The sequence below is a fragment of the Periplaneta americana genome, chromosome 16, assembly GCF_040183065.1.
Source record: "Periplaneta americana isolate PAMFEO1 chromosome 16, P.americana_PAMFEO1_priV1, whole genome shotgun sequence".
Taxonomy (NCBI): domain Eukaryota; kingdom Metazoa; phylum Arthropoda; class Insecta; order Blattodea; family Blattidae; genus Periplaneta; species Periplaneta americana.
In genome coordinates this window covers 52,694,841-52,715,442 of record NC_091132.1, presented here as the reverse complement: position 1 = coordinate 52,715,442, position 20,602 = coordinate 52,694,841, and the positions used below count along the sequence as shown (strand labels likewise).

The window sequence follows — 20,602 nt, the reverse complement described above, 5'->3', positions numbered from 1 at the left end:
CTGATTCGAAGTATATATGACGTCACAGAGCTGGTACAGATATGTTCGTATACAAAATAGTTACGCATCCTCTGTCCTCTTCCTGTAGAAAGTCAAAACCGGGACGCAGTCATAGTGAGTAGTCTTATCGATCACTGCTCTTACTAGTCGTATTATTTAAGTAACTACATTTTTGTGGCTGATTGAAGATTCATTGCAGAGGTAAAATACCTTAGGTAAGACGCTCAAGCGTGCAATATTGCAGGGCATAGTTGAAGATATTTGAACTAATATTTTCACTGTCAATATACGCAACATTACATATACATTATGTAAAATAAACGTAAAAGTGACATAACAGTGCACTAAAAGACACTACAATACCAAAAGGCAGAGAAATTATATTTAATGTAATCCAAAAGTACCAGTACCATCACAATTTGAAAATTATGAAGATATTAACTCGACGTTTAGCATGGATATGTGTAGCCTACCATGATGTTCAGTGCCAATATCTCACTTAATAAATTAAATAACCTACATTTTAGGGAATTTCTAGAAAAGTAAGCTTACATAGAAAATTAGTGGATTTTCAGTGATAAGCAACATTTCCAATATCCTAATGAAAAACGAAAAAAATCAGACAATAGGAATATCTTGTACTACATCATGCACCAATAATGTCATGTGCTATTGAAAGAATTTCTTGCAATATAAAATGATTTCTAGTGATATCCGCATATGTTCAAGTTCCGTAGCATATGAATTCACATTATTATTCACTGTAAAGATAACGATGAAAATGAACATCACATTTCAAGCATGTGTTTAGTAGTATAGCTTCAGAAAGTCAGGAGTTGACTGTACTCCACGAACACGCAATGAGACGCGTTTGTTTATATCCTTATCCGTTGCATTCAATTCAATTCAATTTATTCGGCCATTAGACATACAGTTTTAGGCTTCGTCAGAATACATTGAAGAAAACATATAAATACATTAAAAAAACACTAATAACAGAAACAGTAAAATTTAAGTAATACAATGAAAACATGAAATAATTTGAAACTTTTAAATTGAAGAAAACTAACTAAATTTCAATTAAAACTTATTTATTAAAATACAATTTCATACAAATTTGTGTTGAAAAACTCAGCAACAGAATAAAAGGGATTACTTAATAACCAATTGTAAAATCTAGCTTTGAAACTATTGATTGGTAATTTATAATATTGACTTGGGAGCTTATTATATAATTTCATCCCCATAATTAAAAAGTTTGTATTGTTCTTGTGTAATCTACAATATGGAATATTAATTTGTTCACTATTTCTAATTTCATGATCAAGTATATTGGCCACTAATGAGTAATTGTCGATATTTTGTCTAGTGTAAAGTACTAAATCATATATATATATATATATATATATATATATATATATATATATATATATATACACACACACACACACACAAATTTATGATTGTTAAAATCCGGGATTGTCTGAAAAGTGGCCGACAATGTTCCAGATAATTTGATTTACATAAAATTCTAATGGCCTTCTTTTGTAAAATCAATACGCTTCCAATTTTGGTTCCATTTCCCCAGAAAATTAGGGCATATCGAATTATCGACTGAAAGAAAGAAAAGTAGGCACATCTTAAATAATTTTGAGAAACGCAAGTAGTTAATTTCTTTAGCAAATATAAAACTCTTGATAGCTTTGTGCATATGTACTCGATGTGCTTATCCCATGTTAAACTGGAGTCTGTAAAAAGTCCCAGAAATTTTGTGTAGTTGAGTTTGTTGTCCTTATTTATTAAATAGTTTAGGATGAAAGTTAAGTTGATGGTTTTTTCTTGATTAAGCAAGAAGCCATTAGATTCAAACCATAAAGCCATCTGTGATAGAGTGTCGTTGTTGAGAGCATGTAATTAATTTAGAGCAGAGGAAGAACATAGGAAAATAGTGTCATCTCCTAATTGTTATTGCTTTAATGAATTCTGGAAGGTCATTTATTGCTATTAAAAATAATAGGGGACCAATTATTGATCAATTATTACCTGTGTTCGGCGTATTAGATACCCAATATGTCTTTAACTTCAGTCTTTTGGTAGCTGGAATACGGAGCCTAATTAGTGAATGTCAAAGAAAGATAATAGAGTAGAACATCTCATTACATACTTGATTTTCACTCAACACCACAAAAAAGAATATTTTGTACAATCAGTCGATATTTATTTCTATACTAACTGTATACAGTGTATTTAAACTGTTCCACTGTTTCTAAGATTTCGTAACTATTTACCAATTACAATTTTATGAAAATACAGGCTGTTTCACAATAAGTAGTACCGACTCCATCGGAGAATAGAAGACATAAAACCAATGCAAGAAGTTTATATTTGATCTTAATTTGATGTTTGTTCTTCAATGATGTGGAGCTGGTTACCGATATAGTAAGTGCTCATAATGGCGACATTCAGGCTGAATGCAAGCCTACAGTCGTCGTATTGTATACTGCCGTAATCTTTGGTGCCAACTGTTATCGGATAAATTGGCAGATGACTTGGATACATCGAAGTTGTATTTCATTCGGTTGCCAATAAAATATTGTTTCGAAGCAGCAGCCCCACAAATACAATTCCAATGAGTTTAGGTCTGGAGAACGTGCAGGCTAGCAATTGATCCTGCACTAACCATTTGTTCAGTTGGCTTTAATTCGACAACAAGGATACACGGGACGAATGTGTATATATTAACTTTTTTTGTATATTTTTGTGTCTCTTATCCACCGATGAAGTAGTCTCCTATACATAGCGCATATACGAGTACCGTAGTCTGCATTTCCTTGGACAAAAGTACTGTAGTAATGTGCATTTGGTAAAATCATATTGCGATATACAATGTGTATATCGCTGTATTTGCTGCTGCCAGATACAATGTCAGTACTTAACATTGAAAACAATTTGGACCACAAAACACAACAAAAAACTCTTCTTTTAACAAAGGAAATTGGATGGTGTATTCACTCACAAATTTAAAGTTATACATTTCACAACTCTTCAAGTAGTTTCCAAAAATACGCTCACGTCGTCAGTGAACAAAATCTATGTCTTCTACATCTTCTGTCATCAGAATTACATTTGTACCTGATATAATTTCGTGACATATTTAAATAAAAATATCATGAAATTAGCCGAGTTTTCCCTAGATACAACTAGCATTGCAACACAGAATTAAAATTAATACATTAAATCACATAGCATATAGCAATATTTAATAAGTTTTTATCCACTACACAGTTTTATAGGCCATTAGTTATCTTGTGAAACCTACCTGCGCGTATGGGGAAGGATAAAGTGGATTGGAAGCTTCCCTCCATTGCTATAATTCCACTGGTAGCTAGCTAGCTAGCTAGCTTACCCCCACTATTAGGTTCTTATTATAAGCTACGTCTCACGCATGCATTTGGTTTCACGATATAACGAATGGCCTGTAAGCTAATGTTTGTTACAACGATGTAATTAGTATTAGAGGTTGTCACGGTAACAGTAAAAAACAGACCAATCAGTTATGGAATCATATTTACTCAATATTTGATTTAAATTGAATGAACAGAGACTCTAACAAATGCTGTGTTCCTTCTACAATTTTGTAGATTAAGAACCATCACCACAACCAAGCCATAATAGCAGCTTCAAATCTCTAACAATTTGTTTTTGTTTTCACTTCCCTTGAACAGACATATACATAAAACTATTCATTCGTTTTGTATAATTTAAGGAGAGCAAAAAACAATTAAGAAGTAACGTACGATTCACAGAATCCCGATAGGCGCATAAATAAATCCGTGCTTTATTTTTTTGTATTTTATTGCTATTTTTGATCGAATGTATATTTTCTTCACAACCTTGTACTCATCATAAAATAATAGTCGCTAATTAAATTAATATAGTAACTATTCTACCCCCCCCCCCGCATAAAGAAAAATAAAATCTTCTGTTTTCAGTTGATTCCCTTCTATTACATGGACTCATTCTTTGACTTAATAGCTTGTTCTACACTATCCGGTTACATACAGATAACCCTAGTTGTTTACAGATAAAGCCTGTTGCTTATTCACTTGCAACAAAATTACACAACACCTGACAGATGGCAACAAGCATATGTTTTAGCATGTAGAGCATCTAGCAGAGATTCAATGAACTTCGTGTTACGTTGAAAATGTTACATTTTTTTCCATTGATTGTACGTCGAACAAAGACGTATTCTCGTCCGAAAGAGAATAATGTTAATAATTTTTGTCAATCTCTAAGGGACAGGCAATACTTTTCATTAGTACTCAATCTTCATGTTTTTTGTATAATAATTCTTTTAACATTAATAATTGAACTATGTGTGTATATTTCAATTTTAAATACCGGTACTTCAGTTCTAAAAATTTTAATACAGAAATACTTTCGTGACTTGTTTACTTACATACATATTATAATTAAATCGTATTCAGTTTAAAATATTCAATTCAGCTTCTTTTTAATTAAAAGCAGAATTGCAATTATCGTACTTTATTGCATTGTTTTATCTCTGCCATTAATGTTATTTGTGATACATTTATTCTCCATTACACGCTGAAATAATTACATTTAATCTTCTTTCTTCTAAGAACATCTAATGAATTTTTTCTCAATAAAATTCCTTGAATTATCCACACCGTAAGAATTTTAAAGATTTTATACTAAAATTGTAATATAACATGTAATTATGTTTATTTTTTCTTCTTTCAGTTACTATGGCCTCCGCTGAGAAATTTGTTTATCCCCGTTTTCCTGAACTGCTGGCTCGCCAAGCACTCACTCGAGAATATGTTTGTAAGTATAAACTATATATTTGCATGAATTTGTTGATTGAATTCAGGGAAAATTCAATTGAAGTTTTAAATGTACATTTGTAGGTAGTAGTAACGGGCGTATTAATTATTTTCCGAGTTGAATTACTAACATGAATTCATTGAAATTTATTCATTCAGAGATATTTCGTAAGTTTATTATCAATGAAAATAAAACTTCAATTTACATACTTAAAAATAATGTACCATACATTAAACACTGCTATAGAGAAATTTTGTGATCATATTACTAACAGCCTGTTAAGCAGACAACAATTTATGTAAAAGCCGTCCATATATCTATCAAAGTACAAAATAGTTTTTTTAGTTGGTTATTTAACGAATCTGTATCAACTACTAGGTTATTTAGCGTCGATGATATTGGTGATAGCGAGATGATCTTTGGCGAGATGAATCCGAGGATTCGCCATAGATTACCTTGCATTCACATTACGGTTGGGGAAAACCTCGGAAAAAACCCAATCAGGTAATCAACCCAAGCGGGGATCGAACCCGCGCCCGAACGCAACTTCAGACCGGCAGGCAAGCACCTTAACCGACTGAGCTACGCCGGTGGCACACAAAATAGTTATTATCATTAAATACTACAGCACATGTATAAGAAATTATTGATTAACGTTTTCGACAATATTTGCCATCTTCAGATCAACGATATAACACATGATCTGAAGATGGCAAATATTGCCGAAAACGTTAATCATTGCTTTTTTTATACATGTACTCTAGTATTTAATGACCGTCTTGTACTTTGATAAGCATATAGACAGCTTTTACATAAAATAATCAGTAAATAAAATTCTATAGAGGCTCATTCTTCATACCATTATAAAGAGCGTTCGCTATGAAACATTTTGCTCAGGTAAATGCATCAGCCTTTATATTATTACAGATCAAAGGCGACTGCTGAGCAAAGTATGTACGTTCCCCCTGAATCGAAATTGGGAATGTTTCGTGTTGCGTAGAGGACAGATAACATAGGATGAAAGGAGATCAAGATAAGAGCATTAGTATACATCTGACTTCCATTCAGTGCAGTTTAGTGTAGTCCGTGTCAATGCAGTACACATCAAAACAGCGTATCTTCATTTATAATACGTATATTACAAAAAAATGTATTACAAAAAATGTCATCGTACATTTCTACGGAAATTTCATGGCTTCCAACAACCATCTAATTCAACAATCCACTATTTTATGGAAAAAGGAAAGAAACCAAATCATTTTGAAATAAAGAGGAAGGCGAATAAATCGCGTTCTAACTGAAGAAAAAACTCTGTGAAAAAAGCTGTAGGCTAGGGCAGTTTCACGCTAATTCGTTAAGAAAGTTAGCCCAACCTACAGATATATCCGAGATATCAGCTTGAAAAGGACCTAACTGTTAGTACTAAAGTCTTACAAGACAACACACAGTTTAAAAATTGAATTAAACTAACCATGTACGTAGAGTTCAATACTATCGATAGACACGAGACGGAGCGTCTCTCTTGATATCTTTTTAAAAGTTTTGTAATAAACTTTAGAGAGGATGATCAATAATTCCATCGCCTATTATAAGGTAAACGAATAAATCACATCTAGTTTTTATTGCTGAAAACTGAAGTGCTGAATAACCACTAACCGGGTTGTTACTTACTCATGTAACTTTTCGTAAAGTGCCTTATAAGCGAAACCTGTTTCCATACTCACGCTTGTTACAATAAACTTGTATTAAAAATGAGAAGAAAATGAGGTTACATCTTCTTAATTAGATGTAAGCTACTCCATCATCTGCATAAATTAATTCAAAATATAATTATTAGTGTAATGCACTCTCTTCAGCTATTTCTCCTCCATTAATATGTGTTGCGTAACGAAGGCAGATGATGTATAGAGTCATCTAAAACTAACAGTATTTATTTATCTATCTATTTATTTATTTATCTATCTATTTATCTATCTATTTATCTACCTATTTATTTATTTATTTATTTATTTATTTATTTATTTATTTATTTATTTATTTTTCTAAAAAAAATGTGTCCTCTTTTTATTCAGTATGCTCCATTGCAGTAATGCAATACTACACACATTTGTTGCTGCACTGTTTTTACATTCTGTCGGAACTTAAAACAGAAACTAATAGTAAATCATTTACAATATTTACAAGGATGTAAAGTCAGCTGACTGAATAGAGTTTATGAACTATTTAAAATTATTTATACTAATACTATTTTCACTGGAGTAGTATTTTCACTATTTGCAATGTAATACACTGCCGTGAAGTCTATTGACTTATTTTAACATAATATCTAACTACTACTACTACTACTACTACTACTACTGAATACTAATACTAATACTAATTTTAAGTACAGAAGTTTTTTCACTATTTACAATATTTAGAGTGATGTGAAATCTATTGATTGAACAAAGTTTCTGAATCCCTTATAGTGTTTTAACAATAGTTTCTCATGTAACACTGGCCATCTATCTTGATTTCTATATATTCCCTGCTTCAGTATATCCCTTTGTTTATTCATTTTGACATACGAGTATATTAGGTGATCTACCGTTTGTGCATCTTGAAGGCATGAATACGTTGAGTCGTCTTTGATCCCGAAACGGCGTAGGTATGCCTTGGTTTATTTATTTATTTATTTGTTTATTTATTTATTTATGTATTTATTTATTCATTTATTTATTTATTTATTCATTTATTCATTTCTTTCTTTCTTTCTTTCTTTCTTTCTTTCTTTCTTTCTTTCTTTCTTTCTTTCTTTCTTTCAATAAGAATGACGCTAACCACAATTTGTTATACCTCAAATGTAGAGTATCTTAGCGAGATTACTAACCTCTATAGGAAATTCTGGAAATGTTCTCCTTCTTGCTCAAGGCACAACTCAACACAAAATCCTTGACCCCGCCCTACATCGTCCAATTGCTCAACAAACTCCATGAAAATGCAACGCTACTCCGCAGTGTTCACGGTTTGGTCGAAAGAAATTGGTCCCACTGTTGTCTCTGAGGAGACTGCTCACCAAACCTCGACTTGCGTCATGTACCATACATCAGACTTTGTTGAAAGCAGGCTACAATGTTTTTCAGATTGCTTAAGATTATTTCTATCTAGTCCGTATCTTTTTTCATCAGAAAACAAACATAAACCTATGCAGTAAAATTCATATTGTGGTCCCGCTGCTGAACGTCTTACCTGCCCTGTTACGACTTTTCCTCCCCGAGAAGGCGAGCGGGCAAGGTTTGATGACGACACAGTGCTCTGAGTTGGGGACCATTGCCCTATAATAAGGGCCTCGATAATGGGTGAAACATGTCGGCAATTGATTGTTTAAATTAATGAGTGCTAGCGTGTAGCTAGCGTGTTGGTTTTCGTGTCATCCCAATTAGTATACAGCTAATGCCATTATTCTGACCTCTGATATTTTCATACGAATCCCAGCTATAAACTCTTGAGAATAACCCGAGGAGATAACTTGCGTGTAATTCTGCGATTTCGTGTAGACTCTGTCACAATTAGGTTGGAAAATAAATTAATTTATATGAGTAACTTTAAAACTTTAATTCGCTTTCTCTACCTCCGTATATGATAATATACAGCACACATTCCCTAACGACGTCCCGTACACTTCGACCAGTTCAGAAGAAATCGCGTGCACTTCTGTTCCAGTTACAGAGAGATCGTCCCTCGGGACACGGTTTGTTACGTAACTATTTCACTTTCTCGGAAGGGCAATAGATAACAAAAACGTACGAGTGTATGTTGGCGAAGAGAACTTTTCTGACAGTACTCTGAATGAAGGTTAATGAACTTGAAAGTATGTTGCGAATAAGGTACGAAACTATTTCTGGCAAGGAAAACTGTTCATAATATTCTCCACATTGTGTTACGTAAACTTGGGTACTACCTAGTAATATGGGAATTAATATTACGTAACTGGGACGGTAATGTTTTTACTGCAGCACAACTTGACGTAATTCTCTAAGGCATCTTCATGGAATATTTGAATATACACGTTCAGTAACTTCGAAATCGTTCGAATATTATCGCAGAGGTTAAATACTGAATAATTTCTGTAATATATTTATTTTTACTAAGCGTTTGAGAAGCAGTTTTTTGTTCAAAAGGTTTCCAAGGAGAGATAAATTTCCCTATATCACCAATGTTAAGTTTGATTATGTAATAACCCATTATCTCAGGAACTATTAAAGAAATCTTACTGGAATTTTTACATAATACAGATATAAGATTTCTAAGCAAACCGACGCACTATTAATAGATACAAGTTTTAAAAAGATTTTTTTTTCAAATAAAGTTGATCTTATGTGGTTATTTTTAAGTAAAATATTTTTTTTGATAGAACTGCACGAATTGTATTCTTCACTTAACATAAGTGTTGTTGTTTAGTCAACTGTCCGAAGGCAGGTTTGAACATCTTAATTAACACCAAAATACATCACTCATGATGTAACTAAACCAGGAGATAATGGGGTACGGTGACCAGTTCCTTTCCCCCTCCAATTCATATTCGCTGATTAGCTACATATTCTACTAATCAGACTTCAGATGCATACAAACAATTGTTTTTCCTCTGACACATATCGTCAAGTGGGATGTACTGTCTGATAATAGAGGTACATATCAGCCATAACCTTAATCAGAGGTAACTAACATAATTAGGAACATTAAATCCAGACGTTTGAGATGAACATCGCATGTAGCACGTATGGGTGAATCTAGAAATGCATATAGAGTGTTAGTTGGAAGACCTGAAGGAAAAAGATCTTTGGGGAGGTCAAGACCTAGGTGGGAGGATAATATTAAATTAGATTTGAAGAAGGTGGAATAGAAGGCAGGGACTGGATTAATGTTGCTCAGGATAGGGACCGATGGCGGGCTTATGTGAGGGTGGCAATGAACCTCCGGGTTTCTTCAAAGCCATTTGTAAGTAAGTAAATACTAATAGACATACCTACATCACGTATTGTGCGTCCATTTTATTGATGTATTGTTGTCGGCATAAGTTCAAAATTTCATCCTTCTATTGTTTATAGTTTCTGATCAAATGGGACATTTATATAAAAATAACGAAATAATATCAACGTTATCATTTATTTCTTGATAAATCTGCTTCAGTTTGTTCTAAACCTTGTATCTTTATACTGTGAAAATTTCATTTTGAAATCTTCGGTATTTTCTGAGATAATGGGTCATTAAATAAGGATATTTAACATTGGGACATTAGCATTATATAGTAGTTAACTCAATTTTCTCGTATTTAAATTATTTAAATTCCCTGCAGTCGGATTTAATGTCCAGTTTGCAGATGAATTTGCAGTATGTTATAAAAAATAACTACGCAATGTTTTTTTTATTCAGAATTTATCAGAGGCTAAGCCAAAAGTATGTATGGGTACTTACTAATTAAGATGTCTTACTAAGATATTTTGATGTGCTAAATCTCACGCGACCACAGCTCGTCAGACGGGGCGATTGGGCTAATCTCCTCATAATGTCGTAGTTCAGTTTTCCAATGCCGTGAGAGTCCTTTTATGTGAACATTGAAAAATTATGTTAAATATTTAAAAAATTAATCTAGTAAATTAGGAAAAGGCTCTTCGCGGGCAGTAAGTATGATCTCCCTGTCAACTAGTAATTCAGTCAGTCAGATCAGTTGACTAGTTCCTCTAATATTTGTCGTTTCAACACTCACAGTTTACGTGTAGTTTGGCGGTTACTTTTATTATATTTTTATCATAGGCAGCCATAAGCAGTCATTGCAGCTTGTCACCTTTAGTCATTCAATCAGTGAATTGGTTTGTTTGTCTTGGTTTGGTTTGGTTTGGTTTGGTTGGGTTAGTTCACTGAATGTCACTCGATTTTGTTTAACTTGTTCTCCAATGTTGGGTACTTGATTGTTCTTTGACGTTGTCAGTTCCGGTAGATGCAACTGTCTATCGCGGAGCAAGCTGTCTTAAATTGACCGCACCGATCAGGTGCAAATCACTATCAATAATAAGAAATTTTGTTGTGATATTTTTGTTATCATATTTTCCGATATCTCTAATGTGATAAGTTGAGCTATATATAATCTTAATTTTCCTTATTGTGTGTACTTAGAAATATTGTATTCACTGTACGCTTTGTACTGCACTATTTTATTACTACTATTAGTATTATTACTATTATTATTATTATTATTATTATTATTACTATTCTTATTTTTTATCATCATTATTATTATTATTACTATTATTATTATGAATAATTGTCTTATTTTTTATAATTTGTATGCCTCATTTATTTTGACCTGCTGTTCACATTTTATTATGCTTTTTTCTTTCTTTCTGTATGTTATATATTATGTCTGATTTCTTCTTACTTGTTGTTTACATTTTATTATTATTATCTTATTCAGTTTTGTGTGTAAAATTGTAGTGTACTTTGTAAATTGTAGTGTTTTTGTAACGCAGTATTTACTCCTGGTTGAGTGTTAGAGAAGGCAGTATGGCCTTAACTCTGCCAGGTTAAATAAATCATCATCATTATTATTATTATTATTATTATTATTATTATTATTATTATTATTATTATTATTATTATTATTATTATTATTTCAGTTATCGAGTAAACGTGTTCCCAAAGCTAATCGCCTGCAAAATAAATAAGAACGCCTACTTATAACAGGCCTATCAGTTTTATAGTTCGGAATCGATGGTGCACCTTGCTACAAAACGCAACTTCCAGTTTAGAAACTCAGTTACATAGAAAAAGGAAAAGAAAATTCTCCCTTGTTGGAAAAGCGGGGTAATGTGGGCGGAAAGCAGTCTTTTTCACAATCGATTGAATCGACTTTTGAAAGTATCTACGCCTGACAGCCCGTTTACATTATATGCACTAGAATACGACATTTTTAATATTTACACTATCATAAAGAATGTAGGCTTACGTTGATTAAATATTATTTACATTACTATACCCTATTTACAAAATATACAGGCTATAGTATTATAATAGTAATATACGTTACAAGAGCGGTATGTTGGCGTTTTCATGGTCGAGGAAAAAATTGAAAAAGCGAAACGTAGTTGAGCTTTTTTAATTTCCGAGAACATAAAAACAAACATACAGCTCATGTATCGTACATTATTTTGTGCGAAGATCGTTTATTACATACCTGAAAGACGAATTTCTAATTAGTTGCAATGAAATCAACATGTTGGTTTCTGTTTAATGACGGCAACTTCGGAAAACCAAAATATCTTTCTTCAACATTGTTGCTATAAAATGTTTTCTGTGTTTACTATACTCCAGCAGGCCGTGATATACGTCTGTCTTTTTTTCCCCCCAGTCTATAAATGCGAACTTAAAACAAACGGTAAGGTTATGTAATGATTTATTTTTCATTTTAATATTTTAACAATATTATTTATATAACATATTGCAGTAATAACATCGGCATCTGGAATCTTGTTGATTTTTTCACGGCTTCCTTAATGTTACTTGTATCAGGAATGCAATAAGTTTCGTGGAGTAGTAGACTTTACTTAATTTTTGCAAATATTTAAAAACAATAATTAACATTGCAATTTAGGTGAAATTGCAGTGGTAAGTTTCCAATTTATAATTATTACTATGTTAAACGTCTCTAAAAATAATATGTTAAAAGCCTAAAGCAGTAAAATGAATGTCGCGCTTAAGCGGTAAGAAGAGGGAAATTGTTATGTGTGTTACGTTGGGAATACTGAATGTGGTATTTCACACTTACCGCGTATTGGTTCTGTGCGGAAAACAAGCAAATACGCACGATCTCGCACAAAATGAAATACTTTGCAATGCAATACTCAACATTGTACAGTAAAACCTCGTTCATCCAGACTCCGATCGGCTTATCCGGACAAGCAAGGAAAACGGTTAGTTTGTAAAAATTAAAGAACTTGTTTTAAGACTTACTTTTATACATTATAACTCTGGAATTACAATAATTACAATATTACGCCCATAGTATTAAAAATGAAGAAAATCCATTAATTTTGCATTAAAATAATAATTAATCTATAAAAACAAATACTACATATTTCACTCTCCTGTATAGTGCATTTAGAACTATGCCCTTTAAATACACCATACTTTCGTCCGGATTAACGAGGTTTAACTATACTTCATAGTGTAAATAATATTTTATTAATGCAGGCCTACATACTTTATTTATTTATTTATTTATTTATTTATTTATTTATTTATTTATTTATTTATTTATTTATTTATTTATTTATTTATTTATTTATTTATTTATTCTGATGTAGTTAAGGCCATCAGGCCTTCTCTTCCACACCACCAGAAATACAAATACAATAATAGAAATAAAAAGGAAAAAAATACACTATAATCAAAGTAAACCCACACAAAAATATACACAGGTTGCAGTCACACAAAATTTAAATGAGTGATTAAGTATCATAATTAATTGTATCCTAACTAATTAACATAAACAAGAAACTTGCAATTTTAACCTAGAGTAAAAAAAAATACAAATCAACACTTCTAGCAATACCTAAAAGCATTAAATAAGACAAAATTTTCCAATTTAATTTTGAATTGTGATAAAGTCCGGCAGTCCCTGACGTCATTAGGTAACGAATTCCAGATGCGAGGTATTTCTACAGTGTAGGAGGATGAGTATAAAGACGTTCTATGATGAGGGATAGAAAGAAATGCTTAATGCCGGTTTCGAAGAGTTGTAAGGAATTGAAAGCTCGATAAGATATAATTCGGAGTAGAAGTATGCATGATTCTAAATAGAAGAGACAGTGAATGTATTGTTCTTCGTTCCTTTAGACGCAACCATGAAAATAACTGGTATGGTAGTGTGAATAGTAAAATTAGCGTATTATAGTGTTCATATTAGAAAATGTGTATAATTCTTCAATTATTGATTTTCTAATAATTTATATTTATACATTTCTAATTTATATAGTTTAAAGATATTTAAAACACTACACTTTCACTGTAGAAATAAAGAAAACTTTTATAAATACTTAAAGATTAAATAAATCTCATTAACATCTTCAATGTCATGCTCTATAATATAAGCTATTGCTTATTGTGTATTGCTTATCATTTTATTGTGTATTGTTAATATTGTATATACCACTGCCACCGGGTGCTTGCCCACTTGCAGTGTAAATAAATAAATACATAATTTATATACTATAAATTGTAATATTAGTATAATTGTTAAAGTGGTCTGTGTTTTGTTTCGCGTAATTTTACCAAGAGTCGCGTGAGAAGTCAGAAGTACTTCGCTTGCTAGATGCAAGCGTGTCGTCGCTACAGTAAAAACTCCACCCATATTTAATCTTGTAGCCTCGTGAGACAAAGTCTGGTCCCTAAGTATAACATTCTTTCATAAAGTCCTGATTACACACTTTACCACAAGCACCACCAGCTATAAGTCTGAGTCACTGCTAATTGTGTTAATGGGTATAGCCAATCTGTATTATTTCCTTTTTTTCAGACGCGAGGAACTGTCGTTTGTATCAATATTTCAAAATGATTTCTCATCATTCTGACGAAATTTCTCAGTTTCATTTAATTTAAAATCTTTTAGAGCCAATTGTATAAACTTATAACCTTAGGTTAAGACATCAAATTAATCTTCAGTTATAGCCTACTTAACTGCGAATTTTTGTTTGTATAAATACTATCTTTAGATTATTTCTTCTTAACTTCAATCTTCTTCTTCTTTGATATACAGCTCTTATAGTTCAGCTAAAGTCTCCTTTAAAACAATAGCTCAATCACCTCTGCCCTCTGCCCTCTTCCTCCATCTCATTATTCCCACTTTCCTCAAATCTTCCTCAATACAGTCTAACCATCTCTATCTGGGACGATCCCTATCTCTCTTTCCCTCCAGTGTTCCAGTGAAGCTTAACTTCAATATAACTGACAAATCTCATCAAGTTAATCACATTAACCTAAGTTTACAGAAAATATTTCCGAAAGAAAAAAAAAGAGAAATGTTTCTACTTATAAGTAAAGTAATGGGTGAAGTTTATTTTCATTGTATTTAGGCAGAATTCTGTTAATTTTTATAATCTCCGATTGTGGTGAAATGATATACACATGTTTAAATTTTTTCTGTACTTGTTTTTTGAAAGATGGGACATGACAATTAAACGGCCGAGCTTGGAACTACAGTGCCATGTTGCCAATATGGACTACCACGCTGCCAGCTGCTCGAAGCTAGCAATTGACATTAAGATGGCTGACGTTAAAACATTCATTGACAATTGACGCGAAGGTAAAAAAATCGACAGAGAATCAAAGACGAAACGTACCAATGCTAACATTGTGTGCACAATAAATGTCGCCAAGAGAGCTATTAATCATTCGCCACGTGGGAACGGTAAGTTCGGCATCTCAACCGTTGTTACCATAGCAACAGACCTACCACGCTATGTGATATTCAGTTGTTTTTCCGATCGCAAAGCTCCTGTCATATCCCATCTTTCAATAAAGCAAGTATAGTAAGTTAAATTAAAAATAATGTATTTATTTTCACGTTTATAATTATTTTGATATCTCATCTGATTAACATATTGAATTTAGCCGTGTTCCTTGTGTTTTCCACGAATGAGGAAATCCATTTTGACAAACAATTTAAAATTAGATTTGGAAAAGCTTTAACAAAGGTTACGTCCTCAGTTACAACCACGAATAAAACGAAATCATGCTCCGAATTCAAGGTTTATTATCCTTCTCATACGTATTGCGACAAATTTTCAGGAGCGGTGATTGTTAAGTTTTCTCTCTCATTGGCGAAACAGTTGAAAATCAACTGGCTTTACACTCGAATTTCATACATGTTTTTCGATGTTGCCACATATTTTACTGCATGTATCAGATATTACTGAATCTGGTTTACATGGTCTTAAGTTAATTTTGTACAACATATGTGGAAACTAACATCGAATTATTTACTAATGTTCACTTAAAATAACCTAATACTGTAGTTAGTGACTTTAGTACAACTGGGTCCTAGAATATCTTCAGCGTATTCAGGACTATCTTGTAGAAATTTACGTGTCCTCTAACGTTTTTTATTTTTCTTGAACGCTAAAAATATTACAACCAGCACTAATGCCCGAAAATATTTCACTCAGGTTATTGTGCTGTACCGAAGTACGTATGATATTTCGTGCAGGAATTCTGCGTTATCATATGATGAGGTATGTTGGGCATTGTGCCACTGTCACACAGTTCATGAGGGTTGGCCACTAAAGGGAAACTAAGAGGTGGAACTTAAACTGAGAAGATTCAATCCGGCATCGGAACTGGAATCCAGTGTGGCTTAGTGGATAAAGCCTCAGCACGTAGAACTGAAAACCAGGGTTCGAGTCCCGGTGCCGGAGAGAATTTTTCTCCTCTACACCCATCCTTCACTCACAATAATATGATATGCGTAAATAATCACTTAGTAATTTAAGACGGCTCTCATTTCGTCGGATCTCGGTCACTTAGTCACTCGTAATGAGTGCACATTCTGCACATTGTGTGTTGGACATTGTGCCACTGTCACACATCTGTGACACAGTGCATGAGGGTTGTCCACTAAAGGGAAACTAAGAGGTAGAACTTAAACTGAGAGGATGCAATCCGGCATCGGACGGAACTGGAATCCGGTGTGGCTTAGTGGATACAGCGTCAGCACGTAGAGCTGTAAACCCGGGTTCAAGTCCCGGTGCCGGAGAGAATTTTTCTCCTCTACACCCATCCTTCACTCACAATAATATGATATGCGTAAATAATCACTTAGTGATTTAAGACGGCGCTCATTTCGTCGGATCCCGGCCACTTAGTCACTCGTAATGAGTGCACCTCTGCACATTAGTGTGTTGGACATTGTGCCACTGTCACACGTCTGTAACACAGTGCATGAGAGTTGGCCACTAAAGGGAAATACTAAGAGGTGGAACTTAAACTGAGGGATTCAACCCGGCATCGGAACTGGAATCCGGTGTGGCTTAGTGAAAAAAACGTCAACACGTAGAGCTGAAAACCCAGGTTCGAGTCCCGGTGCCGGAGAGAATTTTTCTCCGATCTACCCATCCTTCATTTTACTCAGGGGCATATTTTCGACTGAAATTTTTAGATGTGGATACATTTTTAATATTTGTGCAAAATGTTTGTAAGGTACCAGACACTTTCCAGAAGCGAAAGTCTCAGAAATCTTCTATGCCACATCAATGAATTTAAGAAAGCAGGTATGTTGTCAGACTCCAAAGCAGCTATTCTATCAATAGTCTCTAAACACACACCTTCATCTCAAACAGCAGAAATAACTAAAATGCTCTCTCAATTAATATCATTCAATAAAAGAATTGTATTCCGATGGATACCATCTCATTGTGGAATCCTGGGGAACGAGAATGCGGATACATTAGCAAAGAAGGGCAGCACTACTACTTACAGATCTGTTACTAAATCTACGTATTACTCTGTGAAAAGATTTATTAAATCTACATATTTAGACATCAACAAACAAAATTTGATAACACAGTCTCAAGGGAAAAAATGGAACTTTCTGCATCATAATCCACAATAATTCCCGATTTACCATGAAAATCGTCTGTAGCTGCATTTAGATTGGCAACAGGCCATGATTATTTGGCCAAACACCTGCATAGAATTGAAATATATCAGTCCCGTAACTGCCCATTGTGCAACTCAAACCAAGAAATGGATTCGGAACACCTCAAAATCTGTGCTTCAGTGGCTGGCCATGATGGTATCTTTGAAAAATATTGGACTGCAAGAGGTCAAATGACTTTATTGTCAAACGCCTGGCATTAGAAAACAACAAAAACAACTTTCCAGAAGCAGTAGTGCATTTGTTTGCGGACAGTTTATGAAGAGAACAGTTTTGGGCACCTGTTAAGAATATAATTCTGTGGTGTTTGGGTAAAGGGAGATAAGTCATAAAAATGAGTTCGGAGATAAATGAAAATTAAACTTGGAACCCTTATTACAAATAATTGTCTACACAAGTAAAACACATCAACTGCTAATATTCTTTGATTTTTGCACACCCACTTGTATAATTTAACTTTTGTGTTCTTCTGGACAGAAAAATGACTTATACCCCTTTACCCGAACACCACAGAGTACTTGTTTGCAGGCATTTGTATGTAGGTGTGGACTAGACATCAGATACTGTAGGTCTAATCTTTCGCAAGAGACCATTAAGACCTGTGGCAATAATCTATTTATGTTCCCACATTCGAACTATCTGATACAAGCCAGTGAAGTCCCAGTGTAACATAACATACTAATTATCACATAACCACAATTACTCAAATTGCATACAAAGTGCACTAAAATTAACAGCACTGAATTTCGTGGTATTTGAGAACACATGCGATACACCCACCGATCGCGCAGCGGTCTTATTATGGGTAATTCGCCTCGACTCGACAACAGTGTGGGGCGGTTGCGTACATGACTTTATCTGCTGTTACTCTAATTTAGTGGCAGTACTGTGGGTGGATTGTTTCTGCCTTACTACACCTCCCGTACAACACTACAAGAATGACATACAGTCCGGGCGAGGCTGAATCCTCGAAAGCAGTTACTAGCGAATTATCACAACATGTATCTTCCATTAAATGTGACTTACTGCTGAAACACAACACAGCTTTAGTCAGAAACGTTCACTGTAAAAGACGTAAGGACATTATAAGTATCTAAATATTTAAGAAACAGTAAATTACTTACGACATCATAATGCTAATATGACGATTGTGAGTGTGGGCGTTAGAATGAGTGTAGGAATGTTTATGGGATTTGAGTACCGAGTATAGATGTTTGAATATACAGAGTGGAAGAGAAATAACCCTGCAGATTGAAAGGACGATAGGGTACACTTGTAAATGAATAGAAAACCTACATTACATTTTGTGATCAAATGCAGAGTTAATTAGATTTGAGCTGAAAGTTTCAGCTAACATCGTCGCTAACATACTGCTCTTTCTTTTCATAATACGATGTAACAGGCCAACGAACTCAGATACATATCTCTTAGCAAACTACTCCCATCTCCCTTTCTGACTGGTCGCATCGGTCAGTGGCTTCAAATTAGTGTTTTTTTAATTACATTTGCACCAAAGCCGTCCATGCTATTGAAATACTCCGGAGTGATAATAGTACATTATGCAACGACCCTATAATGGTAGTAATTAAGACGCGAGTATGTTTATGAAACGAGCGCAAGGGAGTTTCATAATTTTCATACGAGCGTCTTAATTACCATTATAGTCAAGTTTCATACGACTGTTTATGCTCCACCATACTTCTAACTTGAAATTATTCATAAGTATTCATATTATTCTTATCTGACTGAGGAGCGGAACTGACCTTGTGCAATACCCCGCTGAAAGTTTCAGCTAACATCGTCGCTAACATACTGCTCTTTCTTTTCATAATACGATGTAACAGGCCAACGAACTCAGATACATATCTCTTAGCAAACTACTCCCATCTCCCTTTCTGGCTGGTCGCATCGGTCAGTGGCTTCAAATTAGTGTTTTTTTTAATTACATTTGCACCAAAGCCGTCCATGCTATTGAAATACTCCGGAGTGATAATAGTACATTATGCAACGACCCTATAATGGTAGTAATTAAGACGCGAGTATGTTTATGAAACGAGCGCAAGGGAGTTTCATAATTTTCATACGAGCGTCTTAATTACCATTATAGTCAAGTTTCATACGACTGTTTATGCTCCACCATACTTCTAACTTGAAATTATTCATAAGTATTCATGTTATTCTTATCTGACTGAGGAGCGGAACTGACCTTGTGCAATACCTCGTAAATTGTGAGATGTGCGCAGACGCGAAAGTATTGATTTTTTCCGAGAAACAAATATAGACATTGACTTTGATATAATCTAGGGAGTAAAATAAACATTAATCTTGATATAACCTTGAAATTGAATTAGACATTGAAAAACGAGATGACAAATTAAATTTATTTGAATATTATTTACAATTAACGCTAATTATTATAGTAAAAGAACTGACTTTATTTCAAATATAGGTGATTTATTGTGCAATTGGTGAAATGAATTTGCGGGAATGTGCTTTGTGAAAGTTTGGAAGATGACGGTGAATTGATGTTAATTTGTGTGTTGTTTTTTTCGACTGAGTTTAATATTGTATTTGAGATTTCAATTTTATTTTGGATCGATTCTTCAACATAACCTTCTGCGACAGTATTGGATTTCCAGCCTCCGTGACGTTTCAATGTTGTGATATCCGATAATAATCGATACTTGCGCTTTCATATTGCTACAATGGTATTTTCTGATTGGTGGAACAGCTGAATTTTAATGAATAGGTTTATTTTAATGAGGTCCATTAAAGGGCTGCTACCAGGTGTATAATTACTACATTTCGGCATGGTCGAGCATAAATGATTCTATATTCGATTTTTTATAGATATGGACAAAAATCATAATCCTACTGGCAATAGTTTCCGAATAATAATAATAAAAATAATAATAATAATAATAATAATAATAATAATAATAATAATAATAATAATGGTTTTATTTAACCTGGGAGAGTTAAGGTCATAGGACTCTCTCTTACATTCAACCAGAAGTAAAACTCGCTTACAAACTTGTATATGCAACAGTATCCGATTCATTTAAT

The 20,602-nt window shown here is 33.6% G+C and overlaps 1 protein-coding gene across 3 annotated transcripts in view; it reads left to right on the top strand.

The window, feature by feature from the left end:
* The window catches only part of SLO2 (slowpoke 2), a 1,063,914-nt gene that overhangs the window by 899,136 nt on the left and 144,176 nt on the right, over nucleotides 1-20,602 (top strand). For all 3 annotated transcript variants that reach the window (XM_069849155.1, XM_069849157.1, XM_069849156.1), the window contains exon 8: nucleotides 4,768-4,851. In XM_069849155.1, the coding sequence (XP_069705256.1) occupies nucleotides 4,768-4,851 (84 nt within the window). The remainder of the gene's footprint in view (nucleotides 1-4,767; nucleotides 4,852-20,602) is intronic.